Source organism: Diadema antillarum, unplaced genomic scaffold (assembly GCF_040938485.1).
Source record: "Diadema antillarum isolate AM-2024a unplaced genomic scaffold, OU_Dant_1.0 scf00000170, whole genome shotgun sequence".
Taxonomy (NCBI): domain Eukaryota; kingdom Metazoa; phylum Echinodermata; class Echinoidea; order Diadematoida; family Diadematidae; genus Diadema; species Diadema antillarum.
The window spans coordinates 3,530,865-3,548,922 of record NW_027271059.1 but is presented as its reverse complement, the minus strand read 5'-3'; the positions used below and the strand labels follow the sequence as shown (position 1 = coordinate 3,548,922).

The window sequence follows — 18,058 nt, the reverse complement described above, 5'->3', positions numbered from 1 at the left end:
CGTAAGGGTCCGTGTATAAACCGGGAATGCAAGAGCTCTGTGCGTTGAATGGCTGGATGCAAGCACATAGGACCGTATTCTAGTATGCATTGTACACAGACTCTCTGCTCTCCGCGCGCAACAACACGAACACAGGACCAAGTATGCGTTGATAACACTTTCTCAGTCAGCATCCAAGAAGTGTGTGTATTTCCTGGAGGACATTCCTACGATATTTCATCCTCAGCACAGTGCGACAGACAGGAACCAAGATGATAGTTTGGATAACGCTTTTAACGGCTTTACTTCCCCTCCTAGCAGGTAAGGATAGTAAGGTTTAATGTGTAGAGATGACGCACCGTTGTATGCAATCTCGAACCAATTTGAACCTTGAATGTGATATGTATGGATCTGTTATTTGAACTACAGCTGTATATACGTTTACGTATTCACCGAAAGGGAAACATATGATCACAATTATATATAGTATATTACCACAAAATACGAGTAAAATGATGCATTCATCCAGTTCCATAATACATTGTCATGGTACATATGTAGCAACTTACATCCAGGATTGCGGAAAATTGATACACGATGAGAAGAAACAGCGTGAATTCCGTCGAAAAATGCGGAATGTTTTCAACGACCATAATGAATGAAAAGCCCTCGTTGCGTTGCGTTGCGTTGTTATATTGATTGGTAGCAAATCCAAATCAGATAATGCTTGGATGTTTGGAGCCGTTTGGCTTCTGACTAAAATCAAGAATTGAACAAGACAAATCCACTGAACATAGAAGAGAAGAACAGCCAACTGGCTGTTTACTGAACAGTTAAAAATACAGCTAGAATTGTACTCGAGTACAATTCTAGCTGTATTTTTAACTGTTCAGTAAACATGGAACTGAATTGCTATGTATGAAAGACCGTGTATCATGACTGATCAATACATCCCCACGTCGGTGTTTTCATGTTGTGCTATCGCATCGTTTGGAGAACCCTGTACTACACGATTATATCACAAACAACAGTCATTCGTCATCGTTTGACTCAATCCGACCGACTCTGAGCATAACAAGTATACAATATGTTGTACACAATGTACGTATATACACCGCAGTATGTGTGGTTGACAGGAATGTGTAGGAAGGCATGATGTAATTCAACCTGATATACACTTTACTCAATATGTCACCGTAAAAAAAAAAGAGCTCCGAACATATTTATCAGCACTCATAACACCCTCAAACACTGGATGAATGTAGGCCTACAGCTACATTAGCTGTACCAAGTTACACTACACGATTGAAGGAGGGTGATTATCCTGATGTTCAAAGGAGGAAAAAAAAAACAAGGATTATTAGTGGTCGGGCTTTCACTCATCACTGTGCGATATTATTTCATGGTTGTCGAGTCGAAATAAATGATAATGCTCCATCCCCTGCACATAAAAAGGAGGAAGAAAAAGAAAAGAGAGAAGTCAGAGAAGAGGGAATATAATAGCGACAGAAAAAAGGCTAAAAGTACAAACTACACTTCGGTTTCCACGGCAACTCTTAAATTCATGGCCGTCTGTATCAAGCTGTGCATCAGATTTCAGCATTCCGGGTCAATGACGTTTTAGGAGTCAAAGGTCATAGAATCCTACACAAAGGATCACCGTCTGACATTAGAGGAATTTAACAACCTCGCACGTGGATGCTAATGGGGGAGAGAGATTCGTCATAGGTGTATAGCAGGGAAATAAGTACTCTCTAAAACAAATCGAGTGAAAATATACATTTTCACAGGAGTGAAGACAAAAAAAGTGTGAATTTATTTTGAAATTGGAGTGAATTTTGAGTGAAAATTTTCATTTTCACTCTTTTTAGTGTGACCTCAGGGATCACTCCAAAATTTTCGAGTGATCCCTGAGGTTACTCTAGAATTAGTGAAAATCAACATTTTCACTCAAAATTCACTCCAATTTCACTCCAATTTCACTCTTTTTTGTATTCACTCCTTTAAGATTTAATATTTTCACTCGATTTGTTTTAGAGAGTATACAATTAACTACACACGTACATTGAATGTAGATAACTTAAATTCTCTCACAGACTGTATAAGTAGTGCAGCTCATTTAATACTCGAATCACCATAATCTATACTGTAAACTTAAGTTACTTCTGTTCATTCTGTTCTGTGTGAGGCTACCCAGTCGAATATAATTCGGTATCATCATGACATATTGTGTAAGGGCATCATGCGTTTTGTTGTATTTGCATGATTGTTTTTATCGTAGGGGAATGAGATTCCAAAGAAGTAACCATACGGACAGTATGATAAATATGTGGCTCTTGAAGTACGAAATATGAGCGTGAATAGACTTCATGCAGGAACCGTAAATGACAATGAGAGTGAACTTTTCTAATGGATTAACCACAATAATGTGGACTACAGTGAACTGCCAGTAATGGCAGTCATTGTGTCTGGGGTTTAACCTGCCATCAGTATCAACTTCAAAAACAGAACAGTTTTGCCTTGGTTTCTTGCAGCAAGGAACTAGTCATCTCTTTAGGAGCAGAGACTCAATGTACTGTCACCGTAAAGGACGATCCTTTTAGATCATTTTAAGTGCTAGTACCAAGGAGCTTCAGTATAACGCCCTTGCTAGCACTAGTACACTACAGTACATGTGAACTGCAGTAATTTTTGCCTATTAAGGCCGCAGGGACACCTATGTTGGTGGGGTAGGACATTTTGCGAGGATGTTATTCATACGGAAGAGGCTATCATAATTGTTGTCAGCTACAGTATACAGACTCCTTTTGCGATGCAATTGACAAAAAGTGTATGTACAGAAATACATGTACATCCCGGAACGATGATACATATGGAATATGATACGTTGACAGAATTACATTGTAATGGTCTATTTACTACAATAAGAGTTTGAGATATTGCCGCCAACAGCAAGGATGGTGTGGACGCAAGTGTTATTCATCGCTTGATTTCTGATTACTACATCTGTACACGGGAAATACACACACTGCAATGTTACAGGGCTCTACGTGTATGTCTGTGTGCATACACTGCTCTTTAGTGGTATCTTTAAGTTGTGACTTATTCAAACACAGAGTATAACTGATAGATATTGTAAGAATTCACCAAATAAAAACACTGGTCTTTAGTTCTCCTTATACAAGAACAACTAAGAATTTTGATTTATAGAAAAAATAATCACATGCGCATACGAAAATAGTTGTAGGCTCCATGCAGACATAGACTTCGTAAATATCAAGATATATTTATGTATTTATAATTTTTTTTTCCACAATGATTTTGAAAAAAAAAATACTTGATACATGTATGACTGGATTGCAACAAAAAAAGAAAAAAAAAGAAGGAAGAAAAAGAGTGCACCAACTTTTGTTCACAAGGAAAGTTTACATTGCGTCCATTGAAAAAAAGTGCACCAACCATTTTCACCATGTCTGGTCTTTTTAAGGTACAGGAACACGTGCTTTGTTTGCTTAAATCGAGAGAGCTAATAGAGTTGAAGTTTTGTCCCTATTTGTTCAAAAAGATGTAACCAGAAAAGTCATGTTTGTCGTGTGGGGGAGACTTCGAACACTGTGTGCGATTATTTGCAAACTCACGCTTCTTTTAAAAGTCTGTGAAAGATGTTTACAAGCACTAAGAAACGAAGATGATTTCACGGATGAGACAGAGAGAGAGAGAGAGAGAGAGATGATGGCTATGATCAAAGTAGTTCCAAGGACGAAAAGGAAAACTATGTTGTTGTTGTTGTTGTTTTTTTCAGATAGTCTACATGTAAGTACTCTAGTTGATGTGAAAGCCTTATCTATATATTACGATGTTGACTTACATGTATCTTCATGATAATGAAATCATATTATCCATTGCGGAATATATTATTCAGTCAAAGATATTATAACGTTACAGATCGAACGCTTTTGATTAACTTTTCTCAATCATGTCTTTTTCTTTCTGTTTTTCTCGGACCCCTTCAATGAATCGTCTTCTATTCATCCCCCTGGCCATCTTCTATTTCCTCTCTCTCTCCCTCTCCCTCTCTCTCTCTCTCTCTCTCTTTCTCTCTCTCTGTCGCTCTCTCTTACCATCTTTATATTTCTTACCCATGTACTAAACACATTCCCAAACCCCACTCTCACGGTCTTTCTTGCCCTCCTCCCTGGCTCAATCTGTCTTCTCTCATGTAAATATTCTTTTCTTATCCTCCTCCTATTTCTACATTCTCCAACTTCCATTATCTGTCTCCATGTCTTCTATCTGCCCCTCTCTCCTTCTCTATCACCCTCTTTCTCTTCCTCTCTCTCTAAATGTTGACATTAGATGCCCTTACCGTGAATCCACCGGGGTCGTTGACCTTACAGGTCGGCGGATCGGGAATCCTGACCTGCGAGAACTTCGATGTAGACGGACCCCAGCCAGAGTGGGACGACCCCTACGGTGATCCCATCTATACCAGTTCCGGAGGTCAGTCAAACTTGAATACTATCAATGGCTAATGGATAGACCTCCCCTTACACAACGGTTTGAATTTAGAGACTACTGTTTTACGTGAATAAAGATAACAGAGAAATAGACTGTTGCAATCACTCCCTTTTATTTTATTGTTTGTTTATTTCCTTTGTTTACCTGGTCAAATGAACGTGTTCTGAAAGGAGGCTCATTCTGCAGGATGCTTTCCCCCGAAAGATTTGATAATTTTCATGCCTTGACAGGAGAATTTGTCGGCTCATTCATTGTGGAATTTACCCTACATGTATGTCCATTGTGCTGCAGAAAAAATCACGACTATCACAATTGATAAGTCTTTGTCCTCCTTGATTTTCACATGTAAATGTTTGGAACAGTGATTTATATCACTCCTTTCACTTTCTCACTTCCGATATCGTAATCTGTTTCCATAAAAGAAGAATGCAGAATATTGTTAGCTCTTCTATTGGATTAAACTGATGTAGGATGTCCTTATAGTATCAGTTTGTCAACGGATATGTCAGAGTGATTAAAGCTTATTATGCTGTACATTTTTTCCTTCTGTAGTACCGGTACGTAATTATTCAGTTACTCAATTGTGTTTATTCTTAGTAAAAATTATTTAGTGCTTTTAGTGAACGACCATGCAATGTAATTCTTCGTACAGTATTCACTCATAATTCTGCTAAACGGCAGAAGGTCTTCTGTTCGAAACTTACGTTAAATGAAGAGAGACAGAGAGAGAGAGAAAAAAAAAATAATATCCGCAGATTTGTCTGGCACGCCAAAGTGAAAATTTGGCATCAGTCCCAAAATCTTATGAATGAATTTAGAAAACGCTAACACTGAAGGGCGCTTTCAGTTCCAGTGTACATGTGTATGATAGCATTTACAAAATAATCATGAGATATGCTTTACTATTCTGATTAACAATCCACAGGATCCGGTAACCGTGTGTACATCACAAACTCCATCGACCCCACGGACTTTCACAAAGTGACCAGACTTCACCTGACCAATGTAATAGTCACCGATGGGGGCGGCTATTCGTGCAGGGCTCCAGGTCACCAGACGCAGTCGAGGATCGTGATCGTGCAGGGTGAGTGAGGATATCGATATGATCGAAAGAAGAAGAAGTGAAAAAACAACAACAACATTGCTCAGATCATCTTTCCTTTTATCGTCATCTTCTAGCGATGTCTACCAAAACAGTCGTATCAAAAGACCCGAATTACGAGATTTCAGGAGGATTTAGGTTTAAACATATTGTTTTAACAGTTTTTAATAAGGAGACGGTAACCACGGCAACCTGAAATAGGATTTTTTTTTTCAGCCGTATGGTAAATATATTTGTTTGTGAAAGAAGAACATATGAAGAGTTTGTTTGCAAAAACCGATAAGTCCATTTTTGAAGATTTTGAAGTACAGTCTCTGTCGTAAAGTGCAAAATAATACCTTTTAAATGATATATTGGTCACTACATACAAAGGTACATTTTCGAAGTTATGGTCAAAAGAAGCAAAAATGTTCTTATTATTCTCCTTGTTTTTCTCGACCTTTAATCGCAATTATCTCCATTTGGCAAATATGGTCTTATCGGTTTTTGCAAACAAACTCTTCATATTTCTATGAAATCATCAATCAGTCTCATTCAGGATATTTGTTCGTTATTAAAAATTTACCATTTTATATTTTGGTTCATACATTATTCTTCTTCAATGTGTCTGTGTTACACAAAAAAGCATCAGTCGACCTACCTTTCCATCCACCTATCTACAGTCATATCTGTGTCTATCTATCAGTCGATCTATTTATCCATCTATCGATCTATCTATCTATCTATCTATCTATCTATCTATCTATCAATATATCTATCTTTCTATCTGCCTGTCTGTCTATATGTCTGCAAATGTCGATCTTTTTGTGTGTATCTATCTGTCTATATATCTATCTGTCTGTCTGTCTCTCTCTCTCTCTCTCTCTCTCTCTATCTATCTATCTACACCTTCCATCTATCTATTTGTTTTATCTATCTCTCCATATCTCCCATCTATCTTAACGTCCCACCACCTATTTATCTTTAATTCTTCACCTCCCACTCTCCATACCTGTATCCTACAGTCAAGCTTTCCCATTGATACACAGGTCGAAGGATAAGGGATCATACTGTACCCTAGTCTCCACCCCACATACCATACCAGTCAAACAGGTGCCAATCCACTTTCACCAAAACGCCTTGTTTTACTTGTTTTCACCCGATCTAGAGCTAATTCGTTTCACGCGCCAAGAAGAGGAGCAAAACCAACGACTAATCTTCAACACGACGGGCACGTTGTTCTGCACCGCTGAGCCCCGTGACACGCTGGAAATCGCCTGGTCCAAGGACCGCGACTCCGTCGATCCGAGAGGTACGATTGCGCCGTGCTATATTTCTATTGTCATTTCTAATAGCTTTTATGCAAAGGCGTTTCCAAGCAGCCACGCTATTCCCTAGCAACTATGAATCAAAATAATGCCTGCTAGATCGCATGTAACTTTGTAAAAGAAAATCAACTTTGTAATATCATTTACATATAATAGATAATTTTAACTCTTGGCAGACGTACTGCGGCTGGTTTATAGAGTGCTCTGGGCTTAAAGGACAAGTTCACCTTCATATACATGTGGATTGAGTGAATGCAGCAATATTAGTAGAACACATCAGTGAAAGTTTGGGGAAAATCCGACAATCCGTTCAAAAGTTATGAATTTTTAAAGTATCTGTGCAATCACTGCTGGAGGAGAAGACTACTACAGTGTATGATGTCACATGCGTACAACAATATAAGGAAAATAAAAAGAGAATTTCACAAAACTTGACTTTTTGAATAAAGTGCACATTTTTTCGACATGTTACTGACTTATGTTAGGGGTAATATTATTTCCCCTGACATCTGAAAGAGGGAAGTCGAGTGTTCTTTTATTATGTGAGAAAAGTGAGAATATCTTGAATTTTCTTTATACTTTCTTTATATAGTTGTACTCATATGACATCACAAGCTATAGTAGTCTTCTCATCCAGCCGTGACTGAGCAGAAACTTCAAAAATTCATAACTTTTGAACGGATTGTGCGATCTTCCTCAAACTCTCACTGATGTGTTCTACTAATATTGCTGCATTCACTCAACCCACATGTCTATGAAGGTGAACTTGTCCTTTAAGGACTCCTTGATAATTGTGTTGCACGAAATTTGAATAGTGTTTGTCCTTGAATGTAGCTATACATTTTGTAGTTTTAGAGAGTTTACCAATTATCATTTTTTCTCATTCTCTAATATACCGGTAAGGTGTCCCTCTTCAAGTCCCATGCTTGTTCATTTTGGATACTTGCCAAACATCTGTACGAATATAATCATGATGCATAATACTTCTAATCCAGTGACCTTATAAGAGCATGTACTGGTTTCTGAAGAATTTGTGTTAGTCAAACATAGAGCACGGACGCGCTTGTCCTTCAACTCGCTGTAATACCTCTCTGAATTTTTGGACAGACATCAAGTATTCCATCGTGTTCGGTCAACTCACGGTACACAACATCATCGAGGCAGACCAAGGGATCTACACGTGTAGTGCGTACTACCCAAACAGCGGCTCGACCTCCGTTCTCGACATCAACGTCGTGGTCCAAGGTAGGTGGCTATGTCTGTTGTACGTCCCAAGGAAAGTGAAGTTTGGGGGGGGGGGGGGGAGCTAGATTAGCTTGAAAGGAAACCCTAAGGAGAAAAGGGGATTTTGCAAAGTCTAAAGATACAAAGAGTTGATAGCCGTCACTGATAAATAGATATCACTGACTGCCAGTCGTTTGAAGTGATAAAGGGTGCCTGCCACCCTATCCAAGTATAGTGAAACGTTCATGATCCTAGTGAAACGTTCATTATCCTAGTCAAACAACCAACGATGATTATTTTTGGTTAATTTGATTTTTTTACATAAAACAAGCAGGAAAGGAATGCATTAATAACGGAATAATCTCCACATTCTCACTGCCACAGTGCCCCCAACCTGGGAAGTCGCGCCAGGGAATCGTGAAGAAGTGGTAGGCACCACGGTGGTCATTCAGTGTCGAGCTCGAGGGAACCCACCCCCGACCTACACCTGGACGGACCGAACGGGAGCGGTGGAGCGCAACATCACAAACGACGACCCGCGGTACTCGCTGTCAGACGACGGAGAGTTCCTCACCATTATTAATGTAGAACTCCCGCAAAGTGGCAATATCTTCGTCTTTGAGTGTACGGCCAACAATGATCCAGTGGGCTCGAAATTTAGGTATGAATCGTTATTGTTTATTTGTTCTTTTTATCGACTTTGATTTTAAGAAACGAAAGTGTTGTTGCAGTAGTATCATTTTCTTCCATGCATTCAGGCTTGAAACAGTTCATTTGTCCCTATGTCTCCGATGAGAAACCGTGGACTAAGAATTAAAAAAAAAAGATTTTGGACTTGCGTTTTTATGACAATGCTTTAAAGAAATTGAATTTCATGATTTTTTTACTTTTTCTCTCCTCTCCTACGAACTACCACAGGACATCAATCAGCAAGTCATTTCTCTTAACCGTACTCGTCCCACCCACACTCAACCAAGCCGTCACCATTGTCGTGTCTGAAGAGCGCCCCCAGACGGTCAGCTTCCAGTGCGCCAACACACAGAGTAACTCCGAGGCCACGTTGTCATGGCGACGAGATGGACTGGAGCGTGAGGACGAACTTTTCCTCGGGTCACAGGTACGTCGTTTGGAATGCAGGAGGCTGCAATGTCTAATTTGTCGCATATTATTTTGCAAGTGCATACTAATGTAATGTCTATGTCCAAGTCGGCCTTCATGACTCACCTTCACCTAGCTGACAAGTTGCTCACAAGCGGGCATTCAAACCTAGCCATTTCAACTTATGTCACTTCATGTCCCTTATGTCATCGTGGTTGTGATTATTATACTGCAATACAATACAATGAATGCTTGATGTGCTCTTATAATGATAATGTTAAGGTCTTATTTACCCTGGGTAGCCTCTTCAGTGGTACCACTGCTTTACCAGAGGGCCCTGCCATTATTATTACCCAGGTAGCCATTTATACACCTGGGTCGAGAGGGACATGGTGAGTAAAAACATATTGTCCAAGGACGTCAGCACTTGGCGGGATTTGAACTCGTTTCCTCCTGCACTATGCCACAGCACCCCTGTCTCCTCATGAGGCTCAGAGTGCTAACAAATTACCCCCCCCCCCCAAAAAAAAAAAAATACTTTTATAAGTATCAACATGATTGTTGTCATTATCATTATTGTCTTGTTGATTTTCGTACTGCTTCAGCCGGACGATTCCCGTGTGGTGGTCACAAGGGATGACCAGACTGGCGCCCTCACGCTGACCATCGAGAATGCCCAGAGAGTCCACGAGGGCCAATGGAGCTGCTTCGCGGAGAGCCGAGCTGGAGAGTTCTATGTACACCACATCCTAAGAGTAGAATGTGAGGATAGCAAGGATCCTATTTCTTTAATCTAAAGATAGAGGTATAAGTAAAATAAGGTATATCAACTAATTTGGTCGATCAGTCAATCAGTCACTATCTTATGTGAATTCCTTTTTTTTCGGAATCGAATTCTTAAGTGATTAGAGCAGTTTAAGCCAATTAAAAAAATCTATTTACCAATCGCACACTGCTGGCAGCCTATAGGCATTCCGGTGAATGAACGATAAAATGTCCAATAAATTACATCATTTTGGCTCTCTGTAAATCAAGCTCAGAAAGGGATTGGAATTAAAGACTGCACTTAAGAAATTGTATTTGCGCATCTACTGAGTTCACTCTTTGTAGTTTTGGCATAAAGCTTTGGCACATATTTGTAGCCTGATTCTACTTAGCCCGATCAGAGAACAAGGACAATCACAACTAGAAGTCATAACAGTAGTAGCAGTCTACGAAGAAAAATGGCGGAGGATGCAGAATAATGGTTCTGATAACAAGAAGAAGAATGGAAGATGAAAACTGGATGATGACCAGGAGAAGGAGGAGGGAGGGGATAATAAAAAGAAGGCAAATGACACGAAATGAAATTTCGAGTCTGTTGAATCTAAATGAGAAAATATAGCACTCACATTTTATAGCTGAGGTTGTAACCAAGTTGTGCTGTTAACGAAATTGATGACAGAATATATTGGGATATCTTCTGAATATCATCGATTTTTGACTTTCAACAAAATTAACTCATGCGTATTTTCATGTTGAATGTCTATGTACTTCAGATGCACCGATCATTGATCAGACTAGAACGCCCTATCGGACGATATCATGGGAAGGTAATCCGACCAACCTGACGTGTGCTTTCCTTGGATACCCTAATCCTACGCTCAGATGGTTCCGGAACAACTATCGGTTGAACGAAACCGATCACATTGATTTCCTGTCGAATCTCCCCACTGGCGTGACGATTGTTCACGTGAGTACTAACAGCAAACGATTTTATATTAGAAGTGCATGGCGGTGTACGGATCTTTCCTATCCTCCCTGGACGTAGTTTAATTCTATTTTAAATCCACCTGCATTTAACAAAATTCATCTGGATAGCAGGAATCAATGGAAGCGTGATTAGATGTTCCAAGGTTTTGCAAGCCCATGTGAAAAAAAAAGGAGAAATGTAGGAAAAATTAGATTTTGTTATTAAGTTAACAATTGTTCCTTCACTTATTGCATCAGAAAACATGCACCAAACCGATGACAACAGAGTCTCGTTCCCAATGACAGATTGCTTCCCTTCTAACTCTGTTATCAGTGTCAAGCTGTCTTTATAAATCATTAGTCTGTATAAAATATTAGATCGCTATTGTTCCTTACTTCTTGCCCACAAATCTAATTCCTCATGTTGTTTATTCTTTGAGAAGAAAAGACTAAGAGAATTCCTTTCTAAGGCCTGACGCAGATGCACTAGCATGCACCCCTTTGGAAATATATAACATCTATTTTCAGTAGCTAGGTACCAGGGTTCGTAATGAATATGTCTGTATGTGATTTACGTCTTTTTCGAAAGGAGGAGACACAACAATTTAGAAAGAGTACACAGCAGAGGTCGTTATCCTTAGTCTCTTCTTTACCTTTGTCACATGTCTGATAGATTGTTCCTCAGCTGGAAGACTTCGGAGCCTACTTCTGTGAGGCGAGAAACTCCGAGGGATACCTGAGATATCGTCAGGAGCTGATCAAAGCGGGTAAGATCGGCGGGAGGGTGACTCGGAGGTTCCGATGGTTGATTCGCTTCGTGCTGCTGTAGACCTGCTGACTAATATGATTGATTCAAATTCTATCCATTCCATTTTTACGACAGAAATGTTCTTAACGATCAGAGAGCATAAACACAAGAACTAATAACAAAATTGCTTCCAGAGATTATTGTATTTAGATACAATGAGTATCGCATGTGTACATGGATGGTACAGCTCGTAGCTGGGTCCTGAGAGGAAAAAGAAATGTAAGATTTTGTACTCTGAATGCTCTCTCAGATTGGTCTTTTCAATAAGGCTGAGGAGCAGGGATATTCCGGATAGAAGACCCTTCAGCAATTTTTGTTAGGAAACATCTAAGTGTGTATTTCAAAGTGGAGGGGAAAAAAATAACACACACACGGCAACCCCTGCCAGGCAAGATAAAAAGATAGTGACCCAATAGTTATTGTTCAAAATGAACAAGTATTGCTGTTATGAAGTGGATATCATTGGCTTATCATCAGTAAAGGCACAACGGTATCCTGATAGATACAAGTAAGGGATTCGAAGTCATACTTTCAGGTTTATGCCGCCTAACTTACAAACTTATAAAGATTAGAAAATCTTATATCTCAAATTATTCTCAACTGAGGGAAGAAATCACACGCAGCAGAGAAAGCTAAATGTCATGCCGATTGTTAATGAATTTATCTTGAAGAGTTACGTCGTCTTTCAATGTAAAGAACAGTGAGTTAAATTGGGCACAGACCTTACCCGTCTTTGTACATTCACAGATAAAACCCAGGAAGAAAAGTATTTATCAAGTGTCACATGTATACAAAATATATCAGATAAAGTGCACCCCCAAAAAAGTGTCGTAGACAAGCTGTGTATCGATATATTAAACTATTACAGTGTTCCCTGACTGCCGACATTTCTTCCCCCTGCAGCAAAGCCCTCCAGGCCGCTGGCTTTGGAGGTTCGCGACGTTAGCGCTTCAACCATCAAGATAAGATTTTACCCACCAACCGACGATGGCGATCTACCGATTACCGGATATGTCGTCAGTTACTGGATCCGATTCAACGTCCGGGCAGAGAACTACATCTACGATAATCGTATGTTGATCGATACCCGTCCTTCACTCGATTACGCCTTTAACATGGTGGCTGTGTTAAATCAGTGAGACAAAGGGCAGGCGATTGGAAAAGTATAGTGGCTTCATAGAAGTTCAACCTAGAATGATAATGTTCTGAAAAAGATATCAATTTGCTTCAATTCAGTTCAGTTCGTTGTAATTCAATTCAATTTAATACATCTAAATTCATTTCAATTCATGTGGCGTAGATTTTTTCTCTTTTTTTTCCGTTTTGGCAAAGTATTATTCCGAATTCAATATTTCTTGTATGTTATTTTGCTCATTGTTGGGCTTGTGTCAACCTAATTTCAAAATATATTGTACCACAAATATTATCATTGCATCATTAATGTGAAGGTATCCTTTTCAACAAGCCTATTTGCCTCTCATGATTTACTTTGTATGAGGTCACCATCTATGTCGCTATTTGAAACTTAATTGTTTATTAGCTTAAATACTTTTGTTACATAAGTGGAATTAATTCTTTATTACATGTCCGAATTTGATGATGTTTCAGCCATTCTTCCTGTACATCGTATTTACTTTATTTGATAAACACAACTTAAACTTGGCGTGGTATACTCTTTACTGTTGGCTTTATTTGTTTGCATACCTTTCGTAATATATTCATTGAATAAGTATTCCATCTTGTCATACCATCCAATCATATTTTGGAAATCATATTACCTGTTATGTAACCTCTAAGGTGTTGCATATTTGGAACCAGTCTCATATAGTGTTGTATAGACACTACCAACCATCAATTTGCTTGTGATGTTCACCCACTTGCGAATTTATTGACACCACCTAATTAGAAAATCGAAAGGAGAGCACAGTCATGCGGATACAGCCTCACACAAGTATGTATTTTATATATCAGTCAAACGCATTTCAATGTATCACCGTGGTTACAAGTTGTGTCTATCACAGTATGCTCTCTCCCCTTCTTGTTTGTATACCAACGTTTCCAGCCTATTCCGATGTTGATCTTTGCCGAGATATACTAGCGCCCCCTAGCGCCGGAGCCGAGCTAGAGTGTTTCGATTCCTGTGAGAACACGCTGCAAATCTGCTGCCCGTTTGGAACAAGGAGACTGTGTGTGGATAGGCCCGTCACACAGGAATGTAAGTAGGGCAGTACATAGCTCAGAAATAGGCGCACGCCACCTCTTCGTTGGTCCTTGCATGCCAAACGTTTCGTGTATTTTTCCCTACCCTTGCTTCTGGAGAACGTGATTATTCTGTCCTAATAAAAACTGAAGTACATGTACTTCTTTACTCGCCCCAAACAGGCCCCAATGGCCATGTGAAGTTTCACTGTCCAAAACATCTCTTTTCCTTTTTTTAATGTTTTTTTTTTTATTTGATTTGATTTGTTTTGTTTTGTTTGTTTGTTTGTTTGTTTGTTTGTTTGTTTGTTTGTTTTGGGCGGTCTTTTTCACCTACATCATCTAATTTTTTAAATCATCTACAATCTTTAGTGGCAGACGATAGAGATAAAACAAGCCACCATTTATTGTAACAGCGCTCTCTCTGTTGTACGCTACGAAGGTTAAGCTAATTAATTACAATTATAGAGAACGGCTGGTTCTGTTTTTCTTTCATTTTCATAATGTTGTTTTCATACATTTTCTTCAATGTTAAATGTCTATATATTATATCAAAAACAAAATCTGACTATTTTTTCATTCTATTCAGACACCGAAATTCTACTTGTTGGACTAAGCGCACAGAGTATTTATATCGTCCGTGTAGCGGCCATGAACGACCTGGGTACTGGGGAGTGGACAGAGAACAAAACAGTCAACACCGATGTTTTCAGTGAGTGATCATGTAATCATGAAGTCATGTTGTCATGTAGCCATGCATTCATGTCAATAAACAGTAACACAACTACCTGGCCATCCTTTCACGTCATTATCAACTAGCTCATGAGTACCGGCGGGAACGTTTTAAGGGAGGTTCTTTCTTCAAGGAGATGTTGATAATCGTAAAAGTCTTTGAGGGGAAAAAAAAACCCCGAACAATTAGTGATTAGTCAGTTGAGTGGAGTTGATTTGGAGTGCAGTGACTTGCATTGAACCCACATTTCACAGAACATACCGGTGATGATTGAACATACATTATCAAGCGACTCTATTGTCGTTTTCATAAGTCTCATTTGAATCTGAAGACACGTGTACAGAAACAAGAGCGAATCCTGTGACGGAAAACGATTAGAGTAAAGCGAGGGATCATAGACTTACAAAGGTCTTACTGCTATCAGCTATTCCATTAATTTGTATTGTTTTAGACATGTATGGATATGTTTATCTTGGTACGTATGTATATTTGTATGAAATCCGTCATTATTTCATTCCTCAACCTATTTATTCTTGAGTTATTATGTTTGTTTATTTACTTGCCCAGCAACAGTTCATTCACGTAATTATTAAGTTTGTTTAGTCAATTTATTACCTCATTTGTAAATGCATTTTTGATACACTGAAAAGCAAAAGATTATTGATTTTATTGCCGCTATCCTCTCGATAGGTAAACCCGATATGCCGACGATAATTTCCCGCCCGGAGTCGGACAAAGGTGACGAGTATACATTGAGATGGGAACCACCGATCAACGATGGAGGGTTGGATATCGATCGATACCTCATAGCATATTCTCAGGTATATCATGGACGAACTAGGGAGTGGCAGTGTGAGACTCAGTCATATTCAGTTATTTGTTTGTTGTTTTGAAGGGTTTGGAGAAGGGGGTGGTTATCATGTCACTTTTATTTCTCAATCACTAAGCAGACACTCCATCACTCATCACTAATGACCAATGTAATGTCAGTTAAATGGGACGTACGCCCTCATCGGCCATCTGTTTCTGGCTTTGTTCTCTTCTCTTTTCGTCAGTTATTTGTGTTCGAAATAGAGACCCTATTGTATGTATTAACGTCTTCTCCTACTCTTACTGGGCTTCGACTGTTCAACTTCTCATATTCACCCTTCCCTAACTCAGTGTTCATCCTGAGCGTCATTTACTCCTCATTGCAGATATTTTTTTTCTTCCTCTACTTTCTTTCTTTCGATCTATTCCTTTTGACATCTTCATGTTTTTTGTTGTGCCTTCCACCCGTTTAGCTATAACGCTGTACTTGCAGATCCTGGATACAATGCAATAACATGATAACAACACTATGTGGAGGAAACGATCTTCTATTAGAAGGAGCTAGAGATTCAATGTAATGTAAAAAATGCTATCTTTTGGCTGGTGGAGAATTGAATTTTTTTATACCAAAATCAACTCTCCAGGTGGACGGGCCGTCAGTAGATTCTCTCGGGCCGCGGCCGGTACGAATGACAGCTAAGGGTAACAGTCGCAGCCAGGTGCTTGACAACCTCAACCCTGGGATGTTCTACCGCATCGAGTTGAGGGCGGAGAATGACATTGATGAAAGTGACCCGGCAGTGATTACCATGGAAACGGCTGGAAACTTTGTCTTCCTGACCACACCCAAGAGTAAGGTCCTCCTTCCCTTCCACCATGATGTGACTCCACCCAACAATAAGATGCCCCCTTTCCCACCTGCTCTACACGTCCATCCGTATTGTTCCCCCTTCCACCCCTATTTTCACGCGTGCCATGATTCTAAGATACCGCCTCCGTCTTGTCTCCAACTACACTTCCCCTGCTATTCCAAATTGACTAATACGTAATAGTTATTCTAAGGCATGATAACGTTTCAGGTTAAGATGGATTTGACCAAAATTTCCACTTCTTGCAGTTCATGTCTGCACACTCATTACAGTGATAATTGCATTCCATCAAATTTTACATCATCATCATCATCATCAACAACAACAACAAAATGTAGGTTACATGCCCGGTTTTTGTCATGAGAAACTGGTATTTAGATAAACCCTTTTTACGTTTCAGTCAATGCGATTCATAATACTAGTTAGTATTCAAATAATCATGTTCCGCTGTATTCTTCCCACTATTTCGATATAAATATTTAGCTCGGCCGGAGGGTCCCTTTGGTGACAGGTTTGTCTTCTCAAATCGCATCATCATCGCTATCATATTCGTCGTCCTCTTGGTGTTCATGATCATGGTCGACCTTTGCTGTTTCTGCATCAACGACTGCGGCTTGCTCATGTTCATCTGTGTAACCTGCTGTGGAAAGACGCCCCCATCGACGAAAGAACAGATAGAGATGGAGAACGAATTCAGGTAAAGGGAAACAGATGTCTTTGTTCTAAAAACAAACAAAGAAACAAACAAACATAGATTTTGGAACATCAACATCATCATCGGCAGTAGGAGGAGGAGCCTTCTAATCCTACTGGAGTCGGAGATGATGATGATGTTGAAGACGATGATGTTAAGGAGAATGCTTAATGATTATGTTGATGTTGACGATGTAAACGGTAATGATATTGACGAAGATGTTTTTAATGATGTTACGTTATTGATAACGAAAATGATAATACACATAATTGATGACGATAATGATGATAACGTTAACGATGATTAGTATTGTATCTGTTACCATCTGATCATTATTGTCATTCCTGTCGATGAAATGAAAATGCGTCTCAAGAAATTTTATTCCTCTTTGCAATGACAGAGTGCATATCTAGTGGGATGAGGGTAAAATCATGCCACAGTTCTACAACCACACAGAAATCTATTTTTGTCGAGAATTGTGTAAAATGTTAAGCTGGTAATCCCCGCTTCTTTAATCTGATATTCTTTAAAACATTGTATCTGGTGGTTTGTTATGCGTTCTTTTTTGTTAATGAAAGGGCATGTTCATTAATTTATGTTTATAAACAATGCATGTGTTTTATGACATTTCCCGCTATACTTTATATCCCCAGCACTGTCCAAGACGATCTAAAGGACTGGGAGAGTTTTGACGGAAGGCCGTGAACGATTAAAACTTGAGACCAAAACCAGAAAACTATTTACTGTGAATATAAAGGAGCGAGTAGTGGAGAGGACACCGAGAGGATCTCTTTATGAATGGTCGCAGGAGGTCAAGACCTCTGTCCATCATTTATACTCATTAAATCTCCTTTCGTTCTCAAAGCACCGACTGTGAGCAATTACCATGACAACTAACTTTCCTCTGTGTCTAGGTGCAGGTGCATTAAAAATTTTAAGAGGAAGCTCAAACATACGTAGTGGTGGTAGTTTCCTCACATCATACC

At 39.3% G+C, this 18,058-nt stretch overlaps 1 protein-coding gene across 1 annotated transcript; it reads left to right on the top strand.

Annotated features, from left to right (window-relative positions):
• The first annotated feature begins 130 nt into the window (after window positions 1–130).
• LOC139722708 (fasciclin-2-like) lies at window positions 131–17,790 on the top strand. The gene is made up of 17 exons (XM_071633999.1): window positions 131–300; window positions 4,336–4,479; window positions 5,423–5,581; window positions 6,747–6,890; window positions 8,014–8,151; window positions 8,515–8,791; window positions 9,049–9,247; window positions 9,834–9,990; window positions 10,767–10,960; window positions 11,633–11,726; window positions 12,671–12,838; window positions 13,830–13,982; window positions 14,556–14,678; window positions 15,390–15,520; window positions 16,154–16,361; window positions 16,862–17,075; window positions 17,726–17,790. The coding sequence occupies exons 1-17, from the start codon at window positions 252–254 to the stop codon at window positions 17,775–17,777; spliced, it is 2,604 nt and encodes an 867-aa protein (XP_071490100.1). The 5' UTR covers window positions 131–251; the 3' UTR covers window positions 17,778–17,790.
• The last annotated feature ends 268 nt before the right edge of the window (window positions 17,791–18,058 follow it).

Bases quoted from the DNA above. Each gene is read 5' to 3' on its own strand.
- LOC139722708 (XM_071633999.1), top strand. From the start codon at position 252: ATGATAGTTTGGATAACGCTTTTAACGGCTTTACTTCCCCTCCTAGCA. The intron at 8,792-9,048 runs GTATGAATCGTT...GAACTACCACAG, and splicing joins CCAGTGGGCTCGAAATTTAG to GACATCAATCAGCAAGTCAT. The intron at 9,991-10,766 runs GTGAGGATAGCA...TATGTACTTCAG, and splicing joins CCACATCCTAAGAGTAGAAT to ATGCACCGATCATTGATCAG.